This window comes from Notolepis coatsorum (assembly GCF_963971535.1).
Source record: "Notolepis coatsorum genome assembly, chromosome: 4".
NCBI lineage: Eukaryota > Metazoa > Chordata > Actinopteri > Aulopiformes > Paralepididae > Notolepis > Notolepis coatsorum.
Window position 1 is genome coordinate 162,321,503 of NC_140168.1, and position 17,871 is coordinate 162,339,373.

Consider the following 17,871-nt stretch of genomic DNA (forward strand, 5'->3'; position numbering starts at 1 on the left):
CTGTTTAATCATCTTCCATCTATTAATTTGCTTAGATTTTTCAGGTCTGGTCAATTTGAGCATAGCGTTATTCACAGTCAAAGATAAAAAAAAAATGTATTGATATTCTCATTTGGTTCATTACAATTTACTCAAGCCTAGTAACAGACACAGTATTTCTGACACTGGGAATACATTCCCTGAGATCCATAGATGTCCCTAGAATCAGATACCAAGAACATGCAAATGGACCATATAAAAAAAAGTCTGTAATGTGTATTCTACGTTCTTATGGAATGAACGAGATAAAAAAAAAATATAAAAAAAAAAAAAATCTTTTTTTTTGTAATTAATTTTGAGTTAATTTTCATAACGCGATAATTTGCTGTGTAATTAATTAATCTAATTAACGCGATAAACTGACAGCCCTAATATATATATATATATATATATATATATATATATATATATATATATGGTTTCTCATTGCTTGTGAATTGAGTGCATATTAATAGTTATGTAATGTATAGTGTACTATGTATGATTCAATATGATTAGGAATGCGGTATGTATAATAATATGTTTGATAGAAAGTATATTGTCACTCTCTGATTTTTAATACCACTTGGTTGCTCGTCTGTAAATGTCTTATCTGTGGTCATGTTTATATGTTCTGTGTGGACCCCAGGAAGAGTAGGTGATGTTTTGCATCAGCTAATAGGGATCCTAATAAAATCATAAATCATAAATAAGTGTTTGGTTGCTATATTCCAGGTGTGTGTTCAGTCTTGGAGCTTCGAGAACCAGGCAGCAGGAAAGAGGAGCCATGTGGTCGACCTGCTCTACAGGGACACAGTGGCCAATGCGAGTAAGATCTGACCTCTGTGATGATGTGTAAGAGAGAGATGTGATAAGCGTGATAGGAAGAAAAGAGTGAAGAGAAAAGTACATTCGTTGTTATATCGTTTAGGGACAAAGAGTCATTACATTGATACATATTCAAACTAGGACTGGGACTTTATCGCCTTCATTTCGATTAATTAACTACAAAAATTATTTAAAGTAAAAAAAGATTATGCATTTAATCGCATGATTATTTGTCTTTATTGTGTAAGCAGGGTGTCCGCGGATCCTTAACAAGTCTTAAATTTGTTTATCAACTATTAAGGCCTTAATTTGGCTTAAAATTTCTTAAATCCATCTTTCAGAGGTCTTAAAAAATGCCATAGACAGGAAAGATAAAATGCCATGTCATCTTATGTTTCATTATGAAATCTGGGGAAAAACGGTTAACGGGAGATAAAGTTGGACTTTTTATTTACCGCGGAATGGGGCGGAACCAACAAGAGGTATGTTTATCGGGAACTATTTCAGCAACAGAGTCTATAGGTAACAATATCAAGGCGAAGCGATAACGCTACATTTAGTTTAGTTTAGCATTTGTATTTGCACTCGTTAATTAATATGGGAAAGTGCAAATTTAAGAACTGGCTCGACAACCCACTGTTTGCACCATGGTTGGTCCCAGTGAAAGATAATTACGAGGCCCGCTGCAAACTCTGCAAAAAGGATTTTAAACTCGGGACGATGGGAGTGAAAGCAGTCGAGTCGCACATGCAGAGCGCTAAGCATATTACCTCTGAGAAAACCCGCCTGCAAACAACTACAATTTCGCATTTATTTTCGGCCCCTGCCTCCACATCAACTGCGCCATCTCCGGTAGGACTACCACCAGCGACACCAATTATTATTACATCTGCACCTGTCCGGATAACATTCGGCTCCACGCCAACGCTTGAAGCTGAGGTACTGTGGGTTCTGAACACTGTCGCAAAGCACCAGTCCTACACTGGCAATGAGGGACTAGGAGAGGTATTCCGTGCTATGTTCCCTGACTCAGAAATCGCTAAGACATTAACATGCAGCAAAGACAAAACGTCCTACATAGCCAGGTTTGGATTGGCCTCTTACATCCAAAATAATCTATTCACGGATATAAACAAGGACACGTTTGTGTTGATGTTCGATGTTCGGAACTTTTTTTTTTTTTTTTTTTTTGTACATTTTAAAGTTAAATGCATCAATCTGGTGCACTTTGAGAGCAAAATAAAGAGGCTAGATCTATGATGAACCTTGTGCTCAGAACACAAAATCGACTAGACTAGTGCTTCCCAATCCTCTCCTCGAAGCACCCCAGCCGTTCAATGTATTTGTTAAATTCCACCACCAGCACACCTGATTCAACTTAACAAGCCCTTTATTAGTTGAATCAGGTGTGCTGGTGGTGGAATTTAACAAATACATGGAACGGCTGGGGTGTCTCGAGGAGAGGTTTTTGGAACAACTGGCACTAGAGCATACATTTGAGCCATCAAAGAAATGAAGCAAAAGTGGTTACCCGTGTTGAACTGGTTTATTTTTTTGAAAATAAAAAAATATAGTGGATTACTATTACGACTACTACCACTGCCAATACTTCTGATACATCCCTATTGGCAAACATATTAACACTTTAACTGCCGGAAGACGCTTTTAGGCGTCCTTCCCCGCCATGCTCAAGGTGCCGAGGACGCCGTAACTCGTCTTTGATATCAATATTTCAAAAATCTGTGATCGGATTCATATTTCCCATCCACTGGCCTGAGACCCACCAACAAGCCCCACTGAACCCTCTAGCGGTGCAAGAGCGCCATCTGGTGGCCGATCGGCGCAATCGCCTAACAGGATGTTACATGGACGATGTGCTATTCACCTATATTACTTCCGGGCACTCAGTATTTGTCCCGGCATTCTAGCTCGTCACAATACGTAGCGATCCGTTGCCAATAACTCGATAAACAACATGATTTGGACGTATATACTATTATACAAGCTGGAAATGGACCCGATATTTCTACGGCGCGAGGAAGATACGGTAAGATTCAGCGTTATTTTTCAATGTCTCCTATTTTAACCGATCCGATGAACATATGACCCACACTAGATGAATGGTATAATGTTGCCCACGGAATTATAAACGCCCCCTCACCCATCCGGTCAACATCAGATGACGTGTAGTAACTTCTAGAACCATGTCTAGTTGGAATTTTTTATATCGCGCCGATTGCCATCAAACTGTATTTCATCATCAATATAATTGCAATATTGATGCAAGCCATTCTGAAGAAGGTGTGTTCACACCGAAACGTCATGATTACAGGCTGCCAATAAATTTGGAAAAACCTGGAGTGCGTGCCTGGACATTGTTTCCCTATTTTTTATCATCAATATAATGCATTTGGGGCTATAGATCACGTTCTGGAGAAAGCTGCAGAAAGAGATGAAAACATACTTATACATTAGACCAGTGGTTCTCAAACTTTTTACACCAAGTACCACCTGAGAACGTAGCTGGCTCTCCAAGTACCACCATATGACCGGCGTTAAAATACAGTCTATTCAGCTATGCACAGTTCATGCAGGAGGCAAATGTATTCCTGATACCATTATTTATTGTTAACTTTTGTCAGACACAGCCACAATGTACAAAGAGATAGCACTAAAACTACGCTTCCACACAACTCATCCAATGCAAGGGGCATTGAGAACATAATAACTAACATTCTCACATAGCAAGTGAGAATATTAAGAACAACTGTATTTCAGCAAATGTACTTAATTCTCTCTATCTCTCTCTCTCACTCTCACTCTCTCTCTCTCTCTCTCTCTCACACACAGCAAGCAATTGTCCGTCATTCTCTCTCTCTCTCACACACACACACACACACACACTTATTTTGTTACAAAAACTTAATTTCCTGCATTCTGGTGCAGGCATTTTTACCCTTTAAATGACAGTGTTTGTGATGGGCATCACAAATTATTGTAAAAAAGAAGAAAACACATATTCAATACATTTTTGAATGTTTACCCTTTAAATGCCAGTTTGTGTGATGGCATCACAAATTATTGTCAAAAAAAACACACAAAAAGTAAAATATTTTCAATATATCAAATTAGTAGCAACACATATTTTGATGAATTTTTTTGTAATGTCAGATTTAACACCAACTCTTTTCAGAAAAGTGGGAGTATTTCATTTTTTATCTGACATTACAAGAAATCTAAAAATAAATGGTTATGATCAGGGCTGAAGTTTAATTAAAGATGTATGACTGTTTAGACTGCATTACTCTCTGTCACAGTGATCTCCTGGTTGTTCCCCACTTAGATTATCTAACTATCGCGCCGCCGCAACCAGAAACACTGGCCTGGCCTGCTTCTAAGTTCAGTGGCACCTTTTTTTTTTTTTTTTTTTTTTTTTGGAAATGTTTTCAAGTACCACCAGCAGTACCACCAAGTACCACTAGTGGTACGTGTACCACAGTTTGAGAACCACTGCATTAGACCATACTTTAGTATGAATATGTGAATGAAAAAGTTTAACGTTGCTTCACCCTGAACAATACATATAGGACATTGAATGGGCCCTAATAATGGCAATTTAGCAATAGAATTTAAAAAGTTATAGCCCTGCAAAGAAGGGGAATTTCTCCATAGACAAATAGAGCCGGCAACCTATGGTATATAATGAATTTAGCCTTAGGCAATCAAAGTGGTTTTTTTTTTTTATATATATTTTTTTGGTTCATTATACAACTGTGGCAGGACTAATTAGATGTCATGTATGTTGTGTATGTCATAAATGTCACTATGAATTGAAAATGGGGGACCCTAATGTAAAGAAGACAAACGTCTTTCTCTGGTCTGCATCCCCTTAACAATTGTGTGTATTGAGCCGTACTGTATTGTACCCATTCTGCAATCTGTTAATAACATTTTCATTAAATCAACCAAACCACAAAAACAAAACAACTGGATGAATGAATGAATGCAAACTTTATTTAACAGATTGCAGAATGGGTACAATACAGTACGGCTCAATACACACAATTGTTAAGGGGATGCAGACGGGGAACAAAATAAGTACCCGCCAACCGCCAACAGTGGCGGCGCCAGAGAATTGGCATTGGAGGGGCTCTGGGGGGGCTGGATTGTTTATAGCAGGTGCTAATGAATTTTAATGTAACAAACAATAACAAACAAAATAAAGGCTAATATAGGCTACATCATTGAAAATGCACGTTACTAAATGTGTAGCGTTATACACCAATGCAAGCACCCAATAACCCAATAAAGCTCGACATTATATCGGGGGTGGTAATCTGACATTCGTGCGTAAAAGGTCGCTCAGTCAGTATGATTACAATTTAAAACAACGCTTGAAAGAAAAGTAACCAAAGAAAAGGTGTAATATTTAAGATTTCGTTTCTACAAAGGGTATAGCAACGAAATATATATATATCAGATAATGACAAATCACAAGGACAACGAAAACATAGCCTATAATAATATGACTACATTTCTGACATGCACCATTCATTCACCACGGTAACAGCCACCATGAGAGCAGTAGTCAACTGGGCACGGCGACCCTATACATTAAACTAGAAAGAAGAAGAAGACCCTACATTCCAGTGTGTCTGTGAGTGTGTGTGTGTTGGGGCACAGCGGCCCGAGATTAAAATGGGCACGGCGGCCCGTACATTCCTGTGTGTGTGTGTGTGTGTGTGTGTGTGTGTCAACAAAGACTGGTACTCACCAGTCACAGGAGAACGATCCGCCTGTTGTTGTGATTTGCAGCGAAGCGATCGATCACTGCATTGACGTCCAGTTCTTTGGTCCTTCTGGAACTGATTGCAAGCAGACCCAAGTTGCTGGTTCGAGCGTCTCCGCTTCTATTCCTCAGATAGGTCTTTATCCGGCGTAAGCAAGAAAAGCTCCTCACACGCAGCTGATGTGACGGGCAATGTCATTGAGATGCACACAAGTTTGTACAGATCAACGAACGCATCATTGTATGGCCTTAATAGCACCAGCACGTCATGGGTGGTGTTGACGACAGTTCCACTTTGTTTTTTTCTTTCAATAAGTCGCTTTGCCTGGTGAAGTTCTGCAGAGATGTTTTCCTCCATTACCCCATAGTGTTTAGCCATTGGCAAAAGGCTATCTTTGTCCATGAATGTTTTGTGCATGGGGTTGAGAGCTGTTGCTCCTCTCAGAATGTGACAGTTTTCAGCTGAAAAACGTCTGTTCAATTCACTTCGCCACTGACGTTACCCCGGGCCCGGGGCCTTGTTGTTCATCGTCGTCCTCCTCATTATCTTCCGTGTCTGGCAACACGAACACAATGTCCTCCACGTTCTCGACCACCACGTTGCTGGAATTAGTTGGTGCCTCTCCATCTCCACGACCACCATCAACAACATCATCCACGACCACTCTCCCTCGCTTTTTTCCAATAATAATAAAGCGGTCCATTATATAAATGTCACCTAACTTAATCGATGCTTGTTGTAAGTTGTAATAACTGCTGCTACTAAGTAGAGACAGTGCTGCAGCTAGAAACTGCTCGCGCTAGCTAGAGTTAACATTAAACTTAAAGTGTGCGCATGCAAATGATGCAATCACATGCAACGAACCAACCAATCAAATCACACAACAGGTGCCACAAAGGTGAACGGCAGGTCATCATGGCAGGTCAATATGATTTAATAATTTAGTTTAGTTACATCAGTCAGTCCGATGTCTTCATATATTATATTTTTTATTCCATACATTTATTTATACATTTATTCGATATATAAATAAAATAAAAAACATAACTGTCTGGGAGGGGGAGCTTAGAGGGGGCTAAGCCTTTTTCAGAGGGGGCTTAAGCCCCTGCTAGCCCCTCCCCCCCGCCGCCACTGACCGCCAATGGCGGGCAGATTTAAGGTTTGGCGACTAACAATGAGAGGTCTGCCCGCCACCTGGCGTGTAGTTCATATCGGTTACTCTTATTTTGAAAATCCTGTGCGGGTCTCATTTCCGCCCCAAGCGCAGCTCCAGTCATAATATCTATTGCTCCGTCAGCGAACAACGTTCGGTTCATAGGATACTCTTATTTTGAAAAAACCTGTGGCAACTCGACGAGTCATATCCGCCCAGTCCGTGCTGCCTGCTCGCATTAAAGCCGAGCAGGGCTACACAGCAGTGCGCCTATTTTGCGAGCCGAAATAAGTCTGTGGTGTTTTTTTTCTTCTCACAACGGGTCAAATGCATCTAACATGCGTTGCATCGTCGCCATTCCTTTATGCCCACATCGCCCGAAATGAACGTTACATTATAAGCCGCACTGGACTATAAACCGCAGGTGTTTTAATGTTTAATTACCATAATGTAAGGGTTCGTGCACAGAGGGGATTGTCGGGAAAGAGATGGCTGTTTGAGGAAGCTCCCATTTATTAAAATTTGTTTAAACAGTAACGGTAGCTAGCTACTAACGATAGCTACTTAGCCAACACTAGGTAGCTACTAACGTTAGCTCACGGAACGATAGAGCCAACACTAGGTAGTAATTGTCCCGGGAGCTGTACCTGGCTGGTTGCTGGCTAACTAACGTGGCTACTCGTCCCGGGAGCTAACGTCTCTGCCTGGCTGGTTGCTGGCTAACTACCGTGGCTATTCGTCCCGGGAGCAAACGCCGCTGCCTGGCTGGTTGCTGGCTAACTAACGTGGCTAATCGTCCCGGGAGCAAACGGCGCTGCCTGGCTGGTTGTTGGCTAACTAACGTGGCTACTCGTCCCGGGAGCTAACGTCTCTGCCTGGCTGGTTGCTGGCTAACTACCGTGGCTATTCGTCCCGGGAGCAAACGGCGCTGCCTGGCTGGTTGCTGGCTAACTAACGTAGCTACTTGTCCCGGGAGCAAACGGCGCTGCCTGGCTGGTTGCTGGCTAACTAACGTGGCTACTCGTCCCGGGAGCTAACGTCTCTGTCTGGCTGGTTGCTGGCTAACTACCGTGGCTATTCGTCCCGGGAGCAAACGGCGCTGCCTGTCTGGTTGCTGGCTAACTAACGTAGCTACTCGTCCCGGGAGCAAACGGCGCTGCCTGGCTGGTTGCTGGCAAACTAATGTGGCTAATCGTCCCGGGAGCTAACGTCTGGCTGGTTGCTGGCTATGCACTCGACTGTGAGGGGGAGGAGGGCTTGACTGTGAGGCGGAGGAGGAGGGGCAAGGCGTGCACTGCTGCAGCAGATTTACGAGTCTGATCTGACGGTCACAGAGCTGAGGGAGCGAGCCCAGTTAGCTGTAAAAATCCATAGATTAGCCGCACCGTTATATAAACTGCAGGGTCGAAAAATGGGGGGAAAAGCCGCAGCTTATAGTCCGAAAAGTACGGTAATAATAACACATGGCGATATACTAAAAAGCTATTTATAATTTTTGGCTGGTAAAAAATCTGCCTGGCTGGTAGTTTTTCAAATCTGGTAAGTCAAAAAGTAAATTTTGTTCCCTGGATGCAGACCAGAGAAAGACTTTCGTCTTGTTTACATCAGGGTCCCCCATTTTCAATTCATAGTGACATTTATGACATACACAACATACATGACATCATGACATTTATGGCATAGGGACATACATGACATACAGGATATAGTACTGTTACATTTGTGACATATACGATATGCAAATATACAGTACTGTTACCCAGATATCCTAACAGAAAATATATACATATGATTGGGATGAGACTGTACATTAGGAGGGGGGGGGGGTTTGGACATTTACGGTGGCCAGTTTCGAATTGCAACCTCCCGTAGGCTCTTTAACACCATCAGTGCCGACCTTGTTTACCTTTTTACCCCATTGAATGCCATCATCCACTTCAATGTTAGCGTTAAAAACGCCTAATCTATGTTTTAAATTATGGCTATGTGTCTAATCTGCCCGTCGCTTATCAATGACTTGTTTGCAGTCAACATTGTCGAAACTGATTGTTTTTTAATCGGTTCATATTCTTTTTATAGCATTTCAAAAAGCTATCGTTCTCTCAGAAATTTTTGGAAAATTGAAAGATTCCCCCATAAACGGCATTTATTGGAATATTCTCGAATACACTAGACACGTTGTCACTTGTCGGCCTATTTATGAATCGTTTTCAAATAAACGCTAGATTATCGATAGTATATGTGTACTTATGCACGCTATAGAGGCGGGCTGAAAAATCTATTCTCTCGTTTCATCAAGATCACACACACACACAGGACATGCTGTTATCTCAGTGAACTCAGTGAATACAGCTCCGATTACCCCAAGACTGGTAACATAGACTCCTTACCTTAGATCAGATGTTCTCCAAAAAGATTATTCCAATTCCTGATCGCCATTCCAAATATTGATCGTGTTTATTGATTGATTATTGGCTGCTGTTAATATATATTCCAGGCTGCTTTCCGTCTCACGATCAGATCCCTCATCATCAGACGGCTCGCCAGCATAATGGAGCCAGTTGGCTCCACCTCTACAGATCCCACAGGGATCTTCCAGTATAATCGACTGACCTGCAGTTACACAGGGATAGACGATAGGGGGCGGTTTTTTCCCATCGGAGCTCCTGGAGGGGCTGCTGTACCAACGGGAGACTCGGTTGATGAAATATGAATTCAGATCGTTAATAAAAAAATCAAACGACAAATCGCGTCGTCGGCACTCAACGGGGGGCATGATAAGACGACAATTCTCGTCGTCGGCATTCAAAGTGTTAAGAGCGGTTTTGAATGTGGGCAGGGGTAAAGTGGGTTTTAGGAGTGAGGTTAAGCAGTAATCTGACCAGTTTGTTTTGTGATGTTTGTAATCTTGTTTTTAGTGCCTTTGAGGTGCTTTGGTACCATGAGGTAGGGATGGGAATCGAAAACCGGTTCCCGTTGGGGATTGATTCCTAATTGTCCGATTCCTGGAATCGCATGCCTCTGTGACTATCGATTCCTCTTATCGATGCCAGGTTTTTCCTACAGTTGCGCATAACGTTAGCGCCACACATGTAGTCATGGCAGACTATTTGATTCCTTAACACATTGAATGCCCATCACGAGATTTCTCGGGTACATTTTTTTTATTAGCGATCTGAATTCATCTTTCATCAACCGAATCTACCGTTGGTAAGCCTGCCCCACCAGGCGCTCCGATGTGAAAAAAGCGCCCCCTATCGTCTCCCAGATGGTAATGCACCCTTTTGGATTGGACTCCATGAGAATGGATGAGAAAAAAAAACTCCGGAATCCACATTTTACTTCTCACGCATGTAACCGGAGCCGATCAGATTCATGCTGGACCCTCAGCACAGCGTGTAATATGTGTTGTACAGTATGTAGCGGTGGATCAATAAAAGGATTGATTTTTGGAATGGCGATTAGGAATTGGAATAATCCATTTGGATACCATCTGATCTCAGGTAAGGAATCTATTTTACCAGTCTTGGGATGATCAGACCTATTTTCACGGAGATATAAGCTTTCCCCCTATGTGTCCCCCAGGCTGTTTGACTGTGCGAGCGGTCAGGAACTAGGAGAATCGATTTTCAGCGCGCGGCACCAGCGTGCATGCGTACAGATAATACTATCGATGGTCTAGCGTTTATTTGAAAACGATTCATAAATAGGCCGAACAATTACAACGTTCTAGAATATTACAGCACAGGGCGTTTATCAGAGAATCTTTAAAAAAAAATGTAAACAAGGGCTTTTCAAAATGCTATAAAACGGAAATGAACCGATAAAAAAACAATCCGCTTCAACAATGTTGACTGGAAATGAGTCATTGATAAGCGACGGGCAGATTAGACACATAGCCATAATTTAAAACATAGATTAGGCGATATTAACGTTAACATTGAAGCGGATGGTGGGCATTCAAGCACTAAATGTGCGCCCCCTGCTGGGCACTGAAAGTGTTAAGGGCTCGAAATTGCCAGGGTTTTGGTCATATGCTCCCGAAAAATGCTCCCACTGTTTGGCTGCTTCTATGTGCAGTGAAAACTACTCCAATGTTTTAGAACCTAGTCATTGATTTAATTCAGGGTACGGTAACCTAAGATTAGCCGCGGAGCTAACACTAGCTAATCAAGCTCACAGAGAGAGATACCAGCTGACAGCAGGTAGTACAGGTACAAATAAAATAAAAAATGGGGTGGGGGCTGTTGTGTAAACCTTGTACTCTTTAGTTCACATATAATAAGAGACGGAGAGCGTGTGATCACGTTGACTGTTTGTTTACTAATGTAAGTCAGGAAGTACCGTGCAACATACAAACATGTCCGTGTAGCAACACGAGCCAATACCTTACAGGACAGGGGCCCGGGGAGGTGTGTGTGTGTGTGTGTGTGTGTGTGTGTGTGTGTGTGTGTGTGTGTGTGTGTGTGTGTGTGTGTGTGTGTGTGTGTGTGTGTGTGTGTGTGTGTGTGTGTGTGTGTGTGTGTGTGTGTGTGTGTGTGTGTGTGTGTGTGTGTGTGTGTGTGTGTGTGTGTGTGTGTGTGTGTGTGTGTGTGTGTGTGTGCGCGCGTTAAAAGAGCGACGTCTATAGCAGCGGAAAACGTTTATTTTGTACATTATCTAACGTTAACACGAACCTAAACGTTAGGTTATGACTATAACCAAGTTCTGTTAGTTAGGGGCGATGCTTGGCTTCGCCTTCTGCCTTCTGCACTATCTCGCGTACGTGCACGCGTACTGAATAAACCACAAATGTACCTCTAATACCAGTATTAGTCTGACCACACCCCTCATCAGCTTACCTTCATAAGCAGGTGTGTGGTCACCTGCTCTCCTCCTTCCCAAGCTTTCACCACAAGGTGAGGTCAAGGGCTGCAGCGGCCGTCCGAAGCCAAGCATCGCCCCTAACTAACAGAACTTGGTTATAGTCATAACCTAACGTTCTGTATCGTTAGTGGCTTAGCTTGGCTTCGCCTTCTGCACAAGGGAGGCCAAGCGGAGCCACTTGGCTGACAAATACACCCCGCTGACAGCCCCCCAAAACCATCAGAACAGGGAGGGCCGAGCCCCCCCGACCCCCCCTAATGGAGGGTATCCCCCCTATTAGAGGCTTCACGGGAAGGCGACGGACCCGACCGTGCGAAGAGCTCTCAAGCAACTTAACGCACAGGGTGAGCAGACCGTGGCTTGACCCACGACTACACACACGCACAACCCGCATGCCACCCGGGAACGAACGGAGGAACAACCTCGTTACTGCCCCCAGAATCACGGGGTCAAGGGCAAACCCAACCCCGTGGCAAGGCCGTAGCAGCGGAGCACGAAGGAAGACCCAGACCCACCAAAAGGACTGGACTCCCTGGAATGGGGGCCCGGAGAAGTCCATGATGCCAGCATCAAGACCCCACCAGGTGGGCACGTAGTGCCCCGCCCCCCACATCGCCAGCGTATTCGGACAAAGGCCCCTCAGTTACTGCACCTGGTATTCCCAGGCGGAACCAACCAGGCCAGTAAGCCGAGCGGGCCCCGTCCCCCCAATAGTACACCGCCTGGCACACTGACCCTGCAGAATAGGCAGTCAGCATGGCCGTAAGCACACAAAAAAGGTTAACCAACGGAAGCAGGCAGCGCACCGGGGAAAAACCAGGCAACAGGCTGTTAACCCTAGCCTGGAGACTGCGGACGAGACAGGCGCCAGAGGGGACAGCTGAACACAGCCGCCCCGGCGGAAGGAGCGTAAGCTGGCGGTGTTGCATGACCAAGCCTCCATTTAACAACCCCCACCCAGAGGGGTCGAGGCAGAGAAGGCTGACACGATTGGCAGACGTCATGAACGTGCAGGGGCACCCTCAACCGGTGAACCCGGGAGTTGACACTGCTCCAACACACCAGGGAACCAACCACCTCGGTGTTACCCAATGCGGTGGTTGTTCCTATAACCCCTCAAGAAAAAACTCAAACACACCTGCGGGTATACACCGGCTATACCGCAGTACAAGTGTTTCAGTTTCCAAAAAGGGTTAACCCAGGCCTACGGGTCGCAAACATCACTTCGGACCGGGCCTGGCGGTACGGGAAGCACAGGGTCACCAGAGGAGGTCAAAAAACCACCCCCACAGGCCCCTCTTCGCCATGCGTGAGAGAGGAGCGAAAAACAATGGAGAACCAGCCCCTAAGCACACCGTTCCTGGTATTCCCCGGCGGTCTCCCAACCAAGTACTAACCAGGACCAACCTGTGTAGCGGCCGAGATCCGACGAGATCGAGCGCGTACAGAATGGCATGGCCGTAAGCCATGACGACAGTGCTGAGTAAAAACATACCCAACCAGGGTCTCCATAGCGCTTAACCCTGTGACACCCAGACCGACCTGGCATTTTTCCCCCTGAAAAAAGCCCAAGTCCCTCAGGGTACCAGAACAGCAGATCTGCATCCCCGGCGGACAACGGGTTCAACTGATCTGGACCAGCGTGACCAGAACCAGTCCCGTGCCCTAACCACGCCGACATGCCCCAGGAAAAGGGCAGATATGCGTGTTGATCTTAACATGAAAAGAAGGCGCCACCCAGACGTCGGGACAAACCGCGCCTGGTGGCCCACCCCAAGGGCGTGAGACCCCACTACATATGTTCAGATCCATCCCGTCATCATCCCCCAGACATGAACGAGGATCCGTCGACAACCCACCCAGGTCATGGGATGTGGTCGCCGGAAGAGGAAAAACCCCCATCTCAGTTGCTTTATAAAAACGCTGTTTCAACCACAAGCAACTAAGGCGTGCCAGTCAATCGCCTGTTTACAGCGAGCTAGCACTATACGTGCGTCGGGACACACCCCCATCAATGAACAGGCTATTTAGACCTGCCATTGAATCCCCAAGGCGCCCAGGGGAACGACAAGAGGGGTGTGACACTCCCTAACTCCAACACTTCTGGAATAGAAAGAAGGAAGCATCAACAGTATGTATCCCAGTCTACACAGCCGGGGTAAAAAATTTTCACATTTTTACATCCCACCACCCTCCCATAGGAAAGAGACGGGGATCCCCAGAGAGACTTCCCACGCGAGCTGTACAGATTGAAAAGAATATATTGCACCTTGAGCCATGTAAAAAACTGGTTTTAGGGCCTCCGGGGAAGAGGCACCGAACCCATACACACTCAATAAACGAATTGAATCGAATATACATACAATAGAAAAGGACCCTTCTAGAGGGTCCACTCACTTTGACAATCTGAGGAGGAAGGCTCTGTACTCTGATGGAGGCTTCCTCACATGGATCACATGGAAGAAGGAGTCCGAACTCACAGAAGGCCTGAGTAGGCGCTTGGTGAGGAGGAGCCCTGACCACCCCCCCTGAAAACAGATCCATCACATGGACCTGAACAGCACACGGAAGTCCTACCAACAGAGACGCGCACGGTGACGTACTCTATGGCGGGGGAATTCCTGCGGTGCACACGCCCAATATACCAGGCCGTGGGACCAGGAACTCCCTCCCCCCCCCCCCCCCCCCCCCCCCGTAACGTGCCGAACCGCCACGTGACGGGAACCTTGAAGGACAGGGGGTGTACCCCTGACCGACAGACAATGGGGAGAGGAAAGGTTACCAGTTCACCCCTTTACGACCCCACACCCATGATACGACGTAACGACAAAAAGAGAATATGACACAGTCATAGTCAGCTCTATGAAGCGTTTCACAGCTCCACACAGCGCACGAGCTAACCTGCTATCTGATTTTTACTAAGGAAAAACACAGAATAGAGAGGGCTCTAAGAACCCCGGTCCAACATACACATGTGCTTCTGTGGCCAGTACAACCCAGTTGTAGGTCACATGACACACACAACCCATCATCATCACAATGAGAGAATACATCATTCTTGATTAGTATCGACCACAGGCCTTGCTAAACACACATGACAGCAACCAAACCAATTTCCCTTTAGGAAATAAGTTTCTCCAGCAGATTTAGCACAACCTCAGCAATCAAGCTGAGAGTTACATCGTATCCCTACCACACAAAAGACACAATTAATGCACAACATGTCTGATAGGAGGTGATAAAGTCCCCAGGGAACCGGGGGGGGAAAAACACAATCCTCCTATTTCACCCTCAATACGGCCAGTTAAAACAGGAAACCTGTTAATGTGTGAACTCACTGTCCATTGTCATTACAGTCTGAGAAAGAACATTCTTTTACTCACTCGTCACCAAGCATAGCTTCATAGGTTAGTTGCCTTAGTAGTGAGTACACGGTACACATAAACACCATGATGTTTCTCACACAACAACCAGATCAATACATCACGACCTGCACGGAGAAGCTACTGCCAGTGACAAAAACAGCTCACACACAACCCGCAACGTATCTCAAATGCATTGCAACAACACACGTTTTGGGAAAAAACACCGTCATTCACAATACATTTAGCAAGGTAAAACCAGAAGACGTGTTATGAGGGTCTGGCCAACCCCGTACCTGCCCGGAACGCAGATCAGCGAAGTGCAGTCACAAGCGTCCCGTGTTGTTCGATCCGGGCAGCGTCGCCGCTCCACCAGTCGCTACAGTCCTCTTTGTTGACGCAATCCCCGTCTAGGCTCGGGCAGGGTTGACGAACATCCCCTGTCAAGGATGACGTCGTGGTCAAGAGTGTAAAACATGTTAAAAATCAAAGCACGTTCAACAGAATAGCATCAAGCTAACGGCTGCTCCAGCCGTTCGGGTGCTATCGCTTCCGCTCGCGAGACGCCGATCTACGACGCACGCGATCAGGAGCGAGCTCCCGGCGGCGCGCGAGAAGCCAAGCTCCCCGCGCCAGGCCACCGACCGGCTAACCGTAAGCTATGAACATGTAAACAATGACATAACACTCACCCAGACAGGCCGCCGTTCTGAACCCTCCTCACTTTTTAAGAGAAAAGATAAAACAAGACGTCAACACCGCTTCACAACGGTGACAATAACACGTCCGGCGGAATCAGCACAGTACCAACTGGCCTGTATAGCTGACTTTGAACATGAATCTGCCGCTATCGCACATTACATGCACATATCCCCTCGTGAAGGAATACTCTCATTTGGATATGAAAGATGGGGTCTTAACACGGTGACAGAGAGAATCCACTCGTCCAGAACACACAGGGATCACCAGTGTCAATGGTCGCGGCCCACTAGTTAAAACTATAATGGTCGCCAGACCAAGGCCTTCTGTCGCCTAGACGGCTAAACAAAGGACCCTAGCCTGGGGCCGGTTTCCATAAACTTTGTCTAGTAGCCCCCATAGCACTAACAGACAAGTGGAGCCCGCCAGCAAACACTACTCACCCAACCTGGAACGCACCGCTCCTCACAACAGCGGCATGTCCGACAGTTCAGCTGTGGCCTGACAGGTTTCACCCCAACAAACACAGCAAGGAACTGCAGTTGAGAAGCATGCAGCGGCGTGCTCCCAATACGAAAACCGGTGGAGGGTTTGTAGAATGATCATCATCTTCTAGACACTCCAGTACGAAGACAATATCGCCGTATTTTCTCGAAAATAGTGAGAGAGAAAATAAAGATATGATGTCAACGTATCCTTGTTTCCCAAGCTGTTCCTAATCCAATTTCTTCCATCATGGTGTCAAGTGTGGGGATCTACCGAGGCACCTCTTCCTTGTGGTGAAAGCGAGAAGGAGGAGAGCAGGTGACCACACACCTGCTTATGAAGGTAAGCTGATGAGGGGTGTGGTCAGACTAATACTGGTATTAGAGGTACATTTGTGGTTTATTCAGTACGCGTGCACGTACGCGAGATAGTGCAGAAGGCAGAAGGCGAAGCCAAGCTAAGCCACTAACGATACAGAACTAACGTTACAACTAACCTTTAAACTAATTGGTGTCGTTCTGTGATTTTTGTTATTGTGAAATTGGTATTAAATGTAATTCTGAGTGGCATTAAAAAGTCTTAAAAAGCCTTAAATCTGACTGGGCTAAACCTGCAGATACCCTGTGTAAGATGTTACCTTTCAAAGGAGACCAGACTCATGCATGTGCTATACGTATAAAGTATAATACATAGCAAATAAAAAAAAATCTTAGACTGGTTTGTTCATACAGAATACTAAAAAAATAAAAGAAATTGAGATCAACCAAGAGTTATTTTTTTCCAATGGTCAACTGTTCTGGAATGTACTTGAAAGTACTGCGTTTAACTTTTACCTCAAAGAGTGCTTGAGTTTACGAAAGGTCCTTTGTGCTATCTATATATATTATTCCAAAAATTGCTGCACTTTGTTAAAAATTGCATTGGTCTGTGTAGTAGCTAAAACAGGATTTTGTTGCTTAAATGTATGTATAATGTATATTCATTGATTCACAGTTAAAGATACACGTCGACTGTGGACACTATGTACATAATCGCCATCATAGGACGTGTGAATCTAATTTCTCCTCGTTACAAACCGCCAAAACCTCATCACTTACATTTAAGGCATTTAGCAGATGCTCTCCTCTCACTGTGTAACTTACATCACAGCCAAACAATGATGCCAGGTGCAATTAATAAAAATATTCATGTATTATTGACTAATCAATTAGCCTAATAAAGGAATTGCAGGGGACGTTTCGTAGTGCAATACAAATTGGATCCCCTTTTTTTTAGTAGATCCTTTTGATGGGATGTGCTTCATAGTAAGTACAGGGCAGTGTGGGTGGGAGAGGCCAAGCGGAACATGGGACAGAAATAATCTGTGGTCAGATGGTTTGAGAAATGTGGGATTGCGACTGGAAGGTTGCGGGTTCCAATCCCCGTCTAGGATAATCTGGGCAGGCACTTAACCTTCACATGCTTTCGAGCAATACTGTACTTATTTTATGCCTATCTTATGTCTGTACTTTATGCATTGCTTTTCTTCTGTCGACTGTATGCAAATTCTATGCCTATGTTAATGTTATGCTATTTGCTGTGAAGCACTTGAGCTGCAATCCATGTATGAAAGGTGCTATATAATATAGATAAAGTTATTATTATTATTATTCATCCTTGTCCTTTCGTC

The 17,871-nt window shown here is 44.9% G+C and overlaps 1 protein-coding gene across 6 annotated transcripts in view; it reads left to right on the plus strand.

Annotated features, from left to right (window-relative positions):
• The window catches only part of LOC311227026 (E3 ubiquitin-protein ligase RNF31), a 155,680-nt gene that overhangs the window by 113,304 nt on the left and 24,505 nt on the right, over positions 1-17,871 (plus strand). For all 6 annotated transcript variants that reach the window (XM_084312528.1, XM_084312530.1, XM_084312533.1 and 3 more), the window contains one exon: positions 754-847. In XM_084312528.1, the coding sequence (XP_084168654.1) occupies positions 754-847 (94 nt within the window). The remainder of the gene's footprint in view (positions 1-753; positions 848-17,871) is intronic.